The 13767-nt window shown below is 48.1% G+C and overlaps 1 protein-coding gene across 1 annotated transcript in view; it reads right to left on the bottom strand.

The window, feature by feature from the left end:
- Positions 1 to 13767, bottom strand: part of RXRA (retinoid X receptor alpha) — a 292947-nt gene that overhangs the window by 56218 nt on the left and 222962 nt on the right. Inside the window, exons 4-5 of the mRNA XM_038745913.1 lie at positions 8063 to 8213; positions 4486 to 4665 (exon numbers count right to left, since the gene is read on the bottom strand). Of these exons, the coding sequence (XP_038601841.1) occupies positions 4486 to 4665; positions 8063 to 8213 (331 nt within the window). The remainder of the gene's footprint in view (positions 1 to 4485; positions 4666 to 8062; positions 8214 to 13767) is intronic.

Raw genomic sequence — 13767 nt, forward strand, 5'->3', positions numbered from 1 at the left:
GGGACTCAAGACGGGGAATGGGGAGCACAAACGAGCAGAAGAGGAAAGGAGTCAGCCTCCATACCCGTAGTGGCTGAAAGCTCCATTGCAGAATTCAATACAGTGTGGATTCCTCCCTAATGGTGATGGCCTTTGACCCTTCTGCCCCCTCCTAATATGCTCTAATGGGTTTGCCTCAGGAGGAGCCAAGCACCCTAACCTGAGATGGCCTTGGACAGCTAAAGAATCCCCACAGGCAAGTCCTTAGCTCACCACATCCATCAGCCTAGCTGTTCACAACGTGTGACGCTCAGTTTAATGACTGTTTCATACTAGAAGCCCTCCTGTCCATGAATCAAGGGCCACAGCTTTGCTAGGCTACAGTGTGGCCATCCGGTAGTGTGGAGACAAGTTAAGAAATGCAGGGGTTTGTGTCTAGGACAAAAGCAGCTATGACTCAGGGCGGCGTTCAGAGAGCCGGGGTTCAGCCTTCGCTTTCTAACCATAACCACACTCCAACCAGAACGAACAAACCTTAAAAGGAAGCCGTCAATGCAGCACATGCCCCCAGGCTGAGGTTTTGGTTTCTTCAAGAGCTTGAGAAAACAAAGGTTTCAATCAAAACATTTTCATTCCTCTTTTCCTTTTTAATATCAATGAGAGTGACACCCCCAAATGCTTCCGGATTTCCATCTCTTCCGCCGACTCTGGGGAAATGCTGCCAGCGGCTAGGGATTAGTGGGGTGCAAAGGAAATGGAAATTGGATCCATGGCGGAAAAGCTCCGTGCTTCAATTACCTCATCTGTAAAATGGGGATTAAGACTGTGAGCCCCACGCGGGACAACCAGATTACCTTGCATACGTACCCCAGCACTTAGAAAAGTGCTTGGCACATAGTAAGCACTTAACAAATACCATCATCATCATCAAAAGGAGAGAGAAAAATGAACATCTCCTAAAGTGAAGGGGGCTAGCAAACCATGGCACAGTGGGCAAACCTAGCCAACTGGCTCTAGTCCAGGAGGGGCCCTCCTTTAAGTCTGAGTTGGCCTGTTCTTGGTCAGCCCTTATCTAGTGGATAGAGCATGGACCTGGGAATCGGAAGGTCATGGGCTCTAATCCCGGTTCCACCACTTGTCTGCTGTGTGGTATTGGGCAAATCACTTCACTTCTCTGTGTCTCAGTTACCTCCTCTATAAAATGAGGATTGTGACTGTAAACCTTATGTGGAACAGAGACTATGTGCAACCCAATTTTTGTTTGTATCCACCCCAGCGTTTAGTACAGTCCCTGGCATGTAGTAGGCACTTAACAAACATTGCAATAATAATAATTATCATTATTATTATTGTTATTTTTGTTTTGATTTTTTTACGATATTAAGTGCTTACTATGTGCCAGGTGTTGTTCTAAATACTGGGTAGCTACAAGACAATGAGGTTGGACACAGCCCATCTCTCCCATGTGGCTCACAGTCTTAATGCCCATTTTACAAGTGAGGTAACTGAGGCACAGAGAAGTTACCTTACTTGCCCAAGGTCACACAGCAGACAAATAGCAGAGCTGCCATTAGAACCCAGATCCTCTGACTGCCAGCCCAGTGGTTTATTCACTAGGTCACACTGCTCCATTCAATATCATTGAATGAGGGTCCACTGTGTGCTTAACACTCTACTAAGCACCTGGAAGAGGATGATTAAAGGCAGCATTCCTGCCCTTGAGGAATTTACAATCTGACTTTCTAATCACCTCTCATGAACCGCCTCCTCTCCACCTGGAGTGCCCTTTTTTGGCAACCCAAGTCTCATCCCAATTTAATCAATCATTCAGTGGTATTTATTGATCACTTGCCATATGCAGAGCACCATGCTAAGTGTTTGGGAGAGTTCAATAGAGTAAGTGGACATAATCCCTGCCCTTGTGGAGTTTACAGCCTAGTAAACAAACTCTACTTAAAAATCAATCTCCTCCAGGAATTCTTTCCAGTGTCACCTACCTGATCACCCCCATCCATCACAGCCCCTCAGTACTTGTATATGTCATGTTTCATATCTATCTTGCCCAAAAGCCTGTACAATCCTCAAGGACAGAGGCTTTTTCCCCTATATTAGCCCCCCCTGCCCCAAATGCTTAGGAAGCACAGAATAGGGAAGCAACATGGCCTAGTAGGAAGAGCACAGACCTTGTGGTCAGAGGACTGGGATCTAATCTGGACTCTGTCACTTGCCTGCTGTGTGACCTTGAGAAAATCACTTCACTTTTCTGTGACTCAGTTTCCTCACCTGTAAAATGCAGATTCAATACCTGTTCTCCCTCCCACTCAGACTGTGAACCCCATATGGGACAGGGACTGTGTCTGACCTGATTTACTTGTATACAGATTAGTTTGGCACAGAGTAGGTTCTTCTCAAATGCTATATTACAGCAATAATAATAATAATAATAATGGTATTTGTTAAGCGCTTACTATGTGCAAAGCACTGTTCTAAGCACTGGGGGGATACAAGGTGATCAGGTTGTCCCACATGGGGCTCACAGTCTTAATTCCCATTTTACAGATGAGGTAACTAAGGCACAGAGAAGTTAAGTGACTTGCCCAAAGTCACACAGCTGACAAGTGGTTGAGCCGGGATTAGAAAACACTACATCTGACTCCCAAGCCCGGGCTCTTTCCACTGAGCCACGCTGCTTCTCTGACACAAGGTGGTTTCTAAATATGTACAGGACCAACACTGCTAGCTATTACCACCAGTCTGGGGTGCAGTCTTCATGCATGGGAAGGTTCTTTTAGAACAGAAGCTTAGGAACACCCCAGGGTGGAACTGAAACACGATTCGACCCCAGCCCGACAAAGGACAATCATTCTGGAGCACTGTCTGGGAAGGATCATCACCTGATGATGAGCCTTTCTGGCCACATCCCCGCCAGGGAGAACATTTCAATGCATCGATGGTACTGAATTACCGAGTGCTTAAACTGTGTGCCCAACACTGTACTGTTTGGGAAAATACATTTCATTTTCAATAGGATCATCTTCCAACTCAGAGATCAGTTCAACATGCTCTCCCTGCTCCTCGCACTCCCCTCTCAGCATTTTCATGCAAAAGAATGAGCCTGTCCACCCACTTCCTTCTCTGGGATGGCTAAGAGGGATTACCTAAGGTACATGTCCTCATTTTAAGGCTTCCAGGTTTTTAAAATGGCTATATACCCCCCTGGAGAATGTCCAGAATGCGACTTTGTTCTGTGGCGGTGCCCCTCACTTCAACTCTGTTCTCCAAGACAGCCCATCCATCATTTCAACTCGTGGAGAGTGGAAACAAAGTGGCAATCAGGAAACTTGGCCCAAATCAACATATTTATCACTGAGAGTAAATGCCTCTGGACTAGTAAAGTGGCCATCCATTTACTTCGAACGTGTCAAGGGAAATTAAAAAAAAAAAAAAGACAAGCGAAAGAGGAAAACTGTCATTCGTGCAATGACTACGAAGAATCTAAAAGCTTCCACAAGTTTCCAGACTCTCATATTCCAGTCCCAAGCGTGGACTGGAGGAGGGATTGGGCTTTGAATTTGGAGAGCAGTGATTTCCATCCAGCTGAAACACACCGACGGCTATTGTGCTTTTCCCACCATGCGGCTGCTTCCTACACAATGTGAGGCAACGTGATTGCACATGCGACTTTCTTTCTCTGGCCCCTGCGAAACAAGCGCTTGCAAAATCAGATTTAACCGAGGCTTCGCCCAGTGAGACTGACGTACATTACAACCATTGTCACGTTGCGCAACCTTGTCGGGCAAGAAGCCCCATTGTCAGGGGCAATCAGACACATCGTTCTGCGTTGCCCTTCTCGCTGGTACCGGCCACCGGCTTTCTGGTGGCTTTTTCTCATCGGCATTCTGGTTATTGTTGGTACTGGTTTTTAATCAATAGGGGCAGAGTGGTCTAGGGCTGCCCGCCTGACCACCAAGTTCTCCTGTGGCCAAGTCTCAGTTACCCACAGGCATGGAGGCGGAGAGAGTGCATGAAGCTAAGCAAAATCTGCAGAGAATCCAACTCAGCCATCGACTGGCCCAACCTTTCACTAGAGCCATCCTCCAGGAACTGAAATGGGCTTGCCTGAAACTCCCCACCTCACTCTGCCCCCTCTGCCCTCTGGTGGGGTGGTGCTGAGGAGCAGTGAAAGGGTTAGTGGGAAGACAAGCTAGAGGGAGAAAGGAAGGAAGCAAGAAACCTAGGTAATCCATTAAGTGGATAATGGGGAATTGACTGGCATCAATCCTCCATGGGCGTCCTGGACCCGGGAGCAGAATCCAACATGCCCCAGTGGAATTCTCTGGAGGTGAGTGGATTGACTGATGCCAAACAGTGATGAATCAGCAGCATTCTGGAGTCTCCTGGGGCTCCAGTCAAGAAGCCCTGGGGCCATCAGGGCCCACAGCGTGTGGCGGAGGGCAAGGCCCCGGTTGGGTGAAACCCCCAGCTCCTTCTGCCCTCCTGCCTTACCTTCTCGTTTCATGCCCATCGCGAGACACTTCTGGTACCGGCAATACTGGCACCGGTTCCGCTGGCGTTTGTCGATGAGACAGTCCTTGTTGTCGCGGCAAGTATACGTGAGATCCTTGCGCACCGTGCGTTTGAAAAAACCTTTGCAGCCCTCACAGCTGTACACACCATAGTGTTTACCTGCAAGAGTAGAGACAAAGCAAAACTCCTCAGTAAACCGCTCTGGGACCTGGCTGGCTCTCCAAAGGTAGACTCCCTTCCTCCACCTCCCTCACCTCCTTCCCGTCTTTCCTTGTGGAGTCAATATCAATCAATGGCATTTATTGAGTCCTTACTGTGTGCAGAGCACTGTTCTAAGTGCTTGGGGAGAGTACAATACAACAGCATTGGTGCAATACCTAGGTTGTCAGGTCTGGGCCCCAGGACTCATTCACTGTGGTTAAAAAGAAGCCCTGTTTGCTACCTGCAGGAGGGACATCCTGAGGGTCTACCAAAGGTGCTTCTTGTGGACAGAGAACATGTCTACCAACTCTGCTGTATCATAAGTTGCTCAGCACATCGTAAGCGCTCAATAAACACCAATCAATCAATCAATCTTATTTATTGAGTGCTTACTGTGTGCAAAGCACTGTACTAAGCGCTTGGGAAGTACAAGTTGGCAACATATAGAGACAGTCCCTACCCAACAGTGGACTCACAGTCTAGAAGGGGGAGACAGAGAACGAAACCAAACATATTAACAAAATAAAATAAATAGAATAGATATGTACAGGTAAAATAAATAAATGGAGTAATAAATATGCACAAATATATATATACATATATACAGAGTGAATGATTTGGAAATTGACCGAAATAGGAGGAGGTGTGATTTACATCTGAAAATGTGGTTGTATTAACAGAAATGATGGTGTTTATTAAGTGCTTACTAGGTACCAAGAATTGTACTAAACACTGGGGTAGATATAACATAGGTAGAGGTGAATTTGAACTCGGGACAAGTGGTTAAATTGGGGACCAGGAGCCTGGACGTTCCTGAGCTGGGTTGAGGATTCATTATAGGCCAAGACCCCTTCGCTCCCTTTCACACAGGAAGCATGATTCCCTTCATCCCAAGCCCTGTTAAATGAAACCCCCGGTTCTCTTTGCCTCTCTGGGGTGTGTGATTAGTGGGGTGAGAGGGTTGGATTTTAGATGGGGGCAGAGGGGAGCCTAAGGGCTTATGCTGTCATTATTACTGGGCCGAAAGCAAGTGTTAGGAGTGAGTAGAGTGAGTGTATGTCTGTGTGTGTGTGAGAGAGATGTGAGGGTGTATTGGGGGAGGGGAAACATAAAAGGGAGATTTAACAGGACAAATCTCTTCCCCGGGGCTACATAAGGCCTCCTGATAAATGAAATCATCACAGCCTCCAATTTTCCCTCCTGAGCCCTGGCGCATTGTTCATGATGAGAGTTTGGTTTTACGGCTCTGCCTGCCCAGGGCATTATCAATCTTGGGGCAGGGGTGGGGGCAGGGAGGGCAAGAAACCTTCAATAGTCCATAGATTGGGCTGTGGGGAGGGTGGTGGGTGGAAGAACGGAGGTGGAAATGGAGCTGGAGGGGTCTGAGAGGGATTTCCTGAGTTCGCCGTGTCTTCCCATTTCCATGTAATTTCAAAATGGCCATCCTTGGGGGCATTTGGGTCCCACGGGCCCTTCTGGCTTCACAGAGAACTGAGACCATGAAAGCTCATGGGCCGCCCCAATCAAAAATGGGAGACAAAAGAAGGGAAGCTCCCTCAGGCCAGGATTTGGATTTTCCCAGAAGAAGCCCAGGCCCAAAACTTCCACCAACATGAAGTTTCCCAAACATGACTGAGAAGAGTGGGGGAACCGAGGTAGAAAACAATGCAGCATTGTGGTAGCTGCCAGGTAACTGGAGGAGCAAGATTTAGAACCAGTAGGACCACAGAATTTGCCCACGGTGCATATGCCAGGGGACCCGCTGCGTGCCTAGGAATGGTGACAGCCAACCATAAACCCCACTCAGAATAAGACTCTCAGTAAAGCAGTTTGAGGTGGGATTCTACAATGGCAACCTGACTTCCTGTATCCACAGGGGCTAATGAGGGATAATAATAACAATGGCATTTGTTAAGTGTTTACCATGTGCCAAGCACTGTTCTATGCACTGGGGTAGATACGAGGTAATCAGGTTATCCCACTTGGGGCTCACAGTCCTAATCCCCATTTTACAGATGAGGTAAATGAGGCACAGAGAAGTGAAGTGACTTGCCCAAAAGTCACATGGATAGAGGGGAGTGGGTAGAAATAATAACAATAATAATAATGGTGTTTGTTGAGCGCTTACTATGTGCGAAGCAGTGTTCTAAGTGCTGGGGGGATACAAGGTGATCAGGCTGTCCCACGTGGGGCTCACAGTCTTAATCCCCATTTTCCAGATGAGGTAACTGAGGCACAGAGAAGTTAAGTGGCTTGCCCAAGGTCACACAGCTGACAAGTGGTGGAGCTGGGATTCAAACCCATGACCTCCGACTCCCAAGTCCGGGCTCTTTCCATTGAGCCACGCTGGGTGCAAACATACACCATGAGAAGTAGTGTGGCCTAGTGGAAAGATCCTGGGCCTGGGAGTCGAGGACCTGGGTTCTAATCCTGGCTCTGCCACATGTCTGCTGTGTGACCTGGGGCAAGTCACTTCATTTCTCTGGGCCTCACTTACCCTATCTGTAAAATGGGGATTGAATCCTACTTAGACTCTGAGACCCATGTGGGACAGGGACTGTGTCCAACCAGATTAACTTGTTTATCCCAGTGTTTAGAACAGTGCTTAGCACATAGTAAGTGCTTAACAAGAACCATAACTATAAATTATTATATAATTAGTATTATTCTCCCCCTTCTAGACTGTGAGCCCACTGTTGGGTTGGGACCATCTCTATACGTTGCCAACTTGTACTTCCCAAGTGCTTAGTACAGTGCTCTGCACACAGTAAACGCTCAATAAATGCAATTGAATGAATGAATGAATGAATATTATTATACACCCTGCCACAGCAACACTTCTTTTTGAAGACTGGAAACTACACCACACAAAAAGCAGCCCATCTCACTGAGGGGCTCCAGAGAGACTAGGTGCCTGCTTATAGTAACCATGGGGATTTTATTTCCTTGGTTCCACATTCAGGATCTGGGAAATTATCTGGATTCTTTTTCCAGTGAAAAATCTGAATATATCTGTAACCCCCAGACTCTTAAGGATAGAGTCTGCAAACAATCGGGTTTATTAATGTTGTGGAGACCCAGCCTAGAGAAAAGGAAGCCCTCTGAAGAAGCTTTCCTCAGTAAGGATTAGCCTGGGCAGGAAGAGAGAGGACACCAGAGGCCGGAGAAGGGAAAGGTTCACAGAATCTGAGCTATGAGATGGGCAACCAGCCCTGAAGAAAAGGGTCTCCTGCTCATTCCCAGCCCAGTTCACGCTCTTCCCACATCCCAGGGGGTCTTTCTCCCCTCCCCTCCCTCAGCCACAGGCTGGATGGTAGTCAGGCAGTCACTCCCCACTCAACCCAAACTGGTTTACCTGATGATCGGTCCCCACAGATGGCACATATGTGCTTGGTGAAAGAGGCCATGGTTCCTGAGGGGTGTGCGGGCACTTTAAGAACTCCATTGAGTCCGAGGGGAGGCTTGATGTCTTCTGTGCTACTCACGGGGTTCATGGGAGAGTTGAGCTGGGGAGGAAAGGCAAAGAGTGAGGTCAGAGTGTGGCAGAGGAATGGAGAGAATGCAATTAAGGCTCCTGCCTGCCCCTGCAGCCCTCAGTCCCTCTTGATGCAGCTCTGGTGCTGCCATCCAACTCTCTACAAATCAATCGATCAATCAGTGGCATTTATTGAGCGCTTACTATGTGCAGAGCATGGCTTGAGAGAGTACAAGAGAACAGAATTAGCAGACAAGTTCCATGACCAGCTTGGGGGGTGGCGGGGGAATGATGCTTGTGATGTGGTGAGGGGAGGCGTCATATGGAGAAGGAAGGAAGGAAGGAGCTATCAGAATGCTGACGCCCAGGATACACTCCCCCTCCTCAGATTAATTCATTCAATCATATTTATTGAGCACTTACTGTATGTAGAGCGCTTGGGAGAGTACAATACAACAAAAGACAGAGACATTCCCTGCCCACAATGAGCTAAGCCATCCTGTGGGTTCCGACCCACTGAGATGGTCCCAAGCAGTAGCAGCAGCACAACTCAGTGTCAGTGTCTGGGGACGTGTCCCCCTCCGCCCCCTCAATAGCACCCCAGACTCTGATCCAGTGTTGCTGAAGTAGGACAAGGAGAGACCAAAGGGAGAGCGGTACACCGTCTCTGTTTCTCCAAAGTGCTCCCCTAAACCCCACGATGGCACCACAGAATCTTTCTTTCCTTTTTTTTTGGTATTTGTTAAGCGCTTACCATGTGCCAGGTACTGTCTAGGGTAGATACAAGCTAATCAGGTCGGACACAGTCCGTGATCCCCAACATGGGGCTCACAGTCTCAACCACCATTGTACAGATGAGGTAACTGAGGCCCAGAGAAGTGAAGTGACTTGCCCAAGGTCACACAGCAGACAACTGGCAGAGGCAGAATTGGAATCCAGGTCCTTCTGACTCCCAGGCCTATAATCTAACCACCAGACAGTGCTGTTTCTCCAGTTTAGCCTTGCTGAAGCAGGTCGGGGAGAGAGCGAAGCGGCAGTGGCGTAGCAGAAGCAAGTCCGGGACAAGCAGGGTCAGGAGGACCTGAAGCAGGAGCTGCTCTACTCACATTCAAACCACTGACAGGGCGGTGACTGTCTGCATTGTTGGACACCTCGGTTTTTACAAATATAAACAATTTTTATTTTGTCTTCATCATTTCAATCTCCATGTGCCCACCCCTTGTCCCTCTTCTGAGTCTGTCAGCCCCCAGAGGGTCTGGGATCTTCCTCTACTGTACCCTACCCCAGTGTTTTACACACGGAGGACAGATGGACGGATGGAAGGAAGGGAGAGAGTGACCTAATACAGAGATTGTGAGCCCCATGTGGGACAGGGACTGTGTCCAACTCAATTACCTTGTATCTATCCCAGTGCTTAGTATAGTGCCTGGCACGCAGTAAGTGCTTAACGAATACCACAGTTATTATTATTATTATTATTACAGCAACTCTGAAGGCAGCTCAAGGTTCTCTGTCCTTACTAACAGCTCACACCCTCTCCACTAAGCTTGATAAAGCAAGAAATATGGTCAGAGGCTTTCCTCAGATCCTTTAATAACCAGAGGCCTGGTAGTGGGGAGGCCGTAAGGGAGGACATAAATGGATCCATTTGGGTTGTGTAACTTCATGAAAAGAAGTAGCATGGCCTGGTGGATAGAGCTCGGGCCTGGGAGTCAGTAGGACCTGGGTTCTAATCCCGGCTCAGCCGCCTGTCCGTTGGGTGACCTTGGGCAAGTCACTTCACTTCTCTGAACCTCAGTTACCTCATCTGTAAAATGGAGATTGAGACTTAGAGCCCCATGTGACAGCGTGGCTCAATGGAAAGAGCACGGGCTTTGGAGTCAGAGGTCATGGGTTCAAATCCTGGCTCTGCCACTTGTCAGCTGTGTGACTTTAGGCAAGTCACTTAACTTCTCTGTGCCTCAGTTCCCTCATCTGTAAAATGGGGATTTAAATTGTGAGCCCCCTGTGGGACAACCTGATCACCTTGTGACCTCCCCAGCACTTAGAACAGTGCTTTGCACATAGTAAGCGCTTAACAAATACCATCATTATTATTATTATTATTATGTGGGACACAGACTGTGTCTAACCTTATTGGCTTGTATCTACCCCAGCGCTTAGTACACAGACTGTGATGTAATAAGCGTTTTCCGCAGAGTCGGGCTCCCCTCGGGGGGAATCCAATTCCACTCACCTCTTTTTCTGCCCAGGATGGCTCTGAGGCTTACCCTGATCTACCTGATTTCTCCTAGTTCTTCCCAGGACCCGCACCCAGTGAGAGGTGAGGAGCGGGGGCGGGAAAAGAAACATTGTGGGGATAAGCTACTTGTCGATTCAGCTTCCCTTGGCAGCAACACTGTGGAAGGCAGGGCGCCTACGTCAGAGAGCAGGTGCTCCATGTAGTCTGGCCTAGCTACACTTGGGCTTTGAACCCACAGAGCACTCCTCCCGTCCCTCACCCTCCAACCCTGCCCTCAATCAATCAATCAGTGGTACTTATTGAGCACTTACCATGTACAATGTACTGTACTGAGCTTTGGGGAGAGTATAATACAGCAGAGTTGACAGACATGCTCCCTGCCCACAAGTCATGTAGGCTGTAAACTCGTTACGGGCAGGAGGCATATCAGTGAAATATGTCGTGCACTCTCCCAAGTGCACAAAGTAAGAAATCAACAAATACCACTGATTGATAAAAGGAGCTCACGAAGACCTGGGCTCTTCAAAAGGACCTGGGTTCTAATCCCAACTCCGCCACTTGTCTGTTGTGAGATCTTGGGCAAATCACTTAAATTCTCTTATGTCTCAGTCACCTCATCTGAAAAATGGGGATTAAAGGCCATTAGCCCCACAAGCACGACTATATCGAACCTGATTATCTTGTATCTACTCCAGCACTTAGTACAGTGCCTGGCACATAGTAAACATTTAACAAATACCATACAAGAAGGAGCTTACAGCCTAGAGGGGGAGACAGGCATTAAAAGCAATTACAGGAAATTACAAATAGGTACATATTGCTATAGGGCGGAGGATAAAATAGCAAGTGTGCTTATGGACTGAAACTTGTTATGGGCAGGGAATGTGTTTACTAATTCTGTTGTACTGCACTCCCAAGAATTTAGTACACTGCTCTGCACATAATAAGAGTTCAACAGATACCACTGATTGATTACAGGGTACAGATTCAAGTCTGGATCTAGAGTTTCTAGTACTCTTCCAGTCTCGGCTACAGGAGAACAAGTCAAGCAGAGGCATATCCATTCCATTCCTAGCTTGGCCAGTGACTAGTGAGTGGAAGGCAATCTGCTACAAGTCAAAACTCACCTGTTCCTGGCAGCAGCGGCCTGGGAGACAGTCGAGGGTGGAGACTCAGGTTTACTGAGCAGAAGGAGGCAATGGTAAACTGCTTCCGTATTTTTACCAAGAAAACTGTATGGATACACTACCAGAACGATTGCAGACGGAGGTGGGGTGTTCTGGAAGAGATGTGTCCATGGCATCGCTATGGGTTGGACACGAGTCGACAGCATAAAACAACAACAGATCCAAGTGCAAGGGTGATGCAGAAGGGAGAGGGAATAGGGAAAAGTACGGCTTAGGGAAAGTCCCTTGTAGCAGATGAGATTTTAATAAGGCTTTGAGGACGTGGAGAGTGGTGGTATGTCACATATGGATGGGGAGGGATTTCCACGCCAGAGGGAGAAGGCGAGCAAGGGGTTGTTGATTATTCCATGGGCCACAAACAGCATTCTGCAAAACCAAAAGCCAGTCTGGAAGCTCTCCCAGGATGCTGGACAAAGGAACAGAGTCCTGGAATCCCCAGGCTGGCATCTGGAGGCAGATAAAGCTGTGGGCATATGCTCCCCTTCTCTGCAGGCAGGCAGCAGGAATCACAAGCAGCTCAAGGAAGGCAGCTCCAGGGAAGCATGAGAAGGAAGGGCGCGGAAAGGAACTGAACCCGAAACTCAATCTGTGAGCGAGGCGGAAGTAGCCCTTGGAAAAAACAGGAAGAAGCATCTTTCCTTTCCAGTGATTCACTCTTTTTTAGCCCATCCAGCTTGCTCCCTGGAGGCGCCATCAGCCAGCGACCTGGCGCCAGCCCCAGGCTGAGAGGGCAAACAAAGTGAAAATGACTGGGCCAGAAAAGGACTGTCCATCATAACCACTGTGACCCGATGCCTGGCCTGACGCCTCGGCTGGTGACCTTGCTGGGAAGGCGACTGGTAAAAGCCGGCCAGTTCCGGCTTGGTTACAGCGGAATCTACCCTGGCAGGGAGTGTGCTCTTCTCTGGGTCGGGGTAGGCTGGTGATGGGAGGGAAGAGGCTAACAAAGGGGGAACTGGTGGGGACATTATTTTAGTATTATTATTGTTACTATTATTATTGTTTTATTTGTAAGGACGTACTCCCCGATTAAGCCGCCGCCTTTTTTTTTAAAAATGGTTTTTCTTAAGTGGTTCCTATGTGCCAGGCACTGTTCTAAGAGCTGTGGTAGATACAAGGTATTCAGGTGGGACACAGTCCACGTCTCTCATGGGGCTCACGATCTTAATCCCCATTTTACAGATGAGGTAACTGAGGCACAGAGAAGTAAAGTGACTTGCTCAAGGTCACACAGCAGACAAGTGGAGGAGCCGGGATTAGAACCCAGGTCCTTCTGACTCTAGGCCCATGCTCTATCCACTAGACCATATTGCTCTCCCTTGAGAAGCAGCGTGGCTCAGTGTAAAGAGCACGGGCTTTGGAGTCAGAGGTCATAGGTTCAAATCCCGGCTCAGCCAATTGTCAGCTGTGTGGCTTTGGGCAAGTCACTTAACTTCTCTGTGCCTCAGTTCCCTCATCTGTAAAAATGGGGATTAAGACTGTGAGCCCCACGTGGGACAACCTGATCACCTTGTATCCCCCCAGCACTTAGAACAGTGCTTTGCACATAGTAAGCACTTAACAAATACCACCATCATCATCATCATCATCATCATCATCATCATCATCATTCTGTGTCACCTATGCACTGGATCTGTGACCACTGGGCAGTTGATATTCGCTCCACCCCCAACTTCACAACATTTGTATACATATCTTTAAATTATATATTATGAATTATTTATTTACAATAATGTCTGTCTCCATGTCTAGACTTTAAGTTCATTACGCCTGCTAATTCTGCTGTATTGAACTCTCCCAACCTCTATGTACAGTGCTCTGCACATAGTAAGTGCTCAATAAATACCACGCAATGACTGGCTGATTGATTGCCTATTATGTACTATTCTAAGAGCTAGTGTAGATACAAGTTAATCAGGGCAGACACATGGAGTTCACAGCCTGTTGAGCCTGGCTTCTTTCCGGTAGAAGCAGCTGATCCTTCTCATGGCTGCAGGAACCTGAGAAGGTTTCACTGGCTCGGCAGCCTCACAAGACTATTAATAGCTGCTGGGGATAAAGAGAAACAAGGGGGAGAGTGATTGGGGCTGTGGTCCCATCACCCCCTGCCTCAGCAACATCCAGGGCCTGCTCAGGCTCCGTCATTAATTCATTCA

The sequence above is a fragment of the Tachyglossus aculeatus genome, chromosome 4 (genome assembly GCF_015852505.1).
Source record: "Tachyglossus aculeatus isolate mTacAcu1 chromosome 4, mTacAcu1.pri, whole genome shotgun sequence".
NCBI lineage: Eukaryota > Metazoa > Chordata > Mammalia > Monotremata > Tachyglossidae > Tachyglossus > Tachyglossus aculeatus.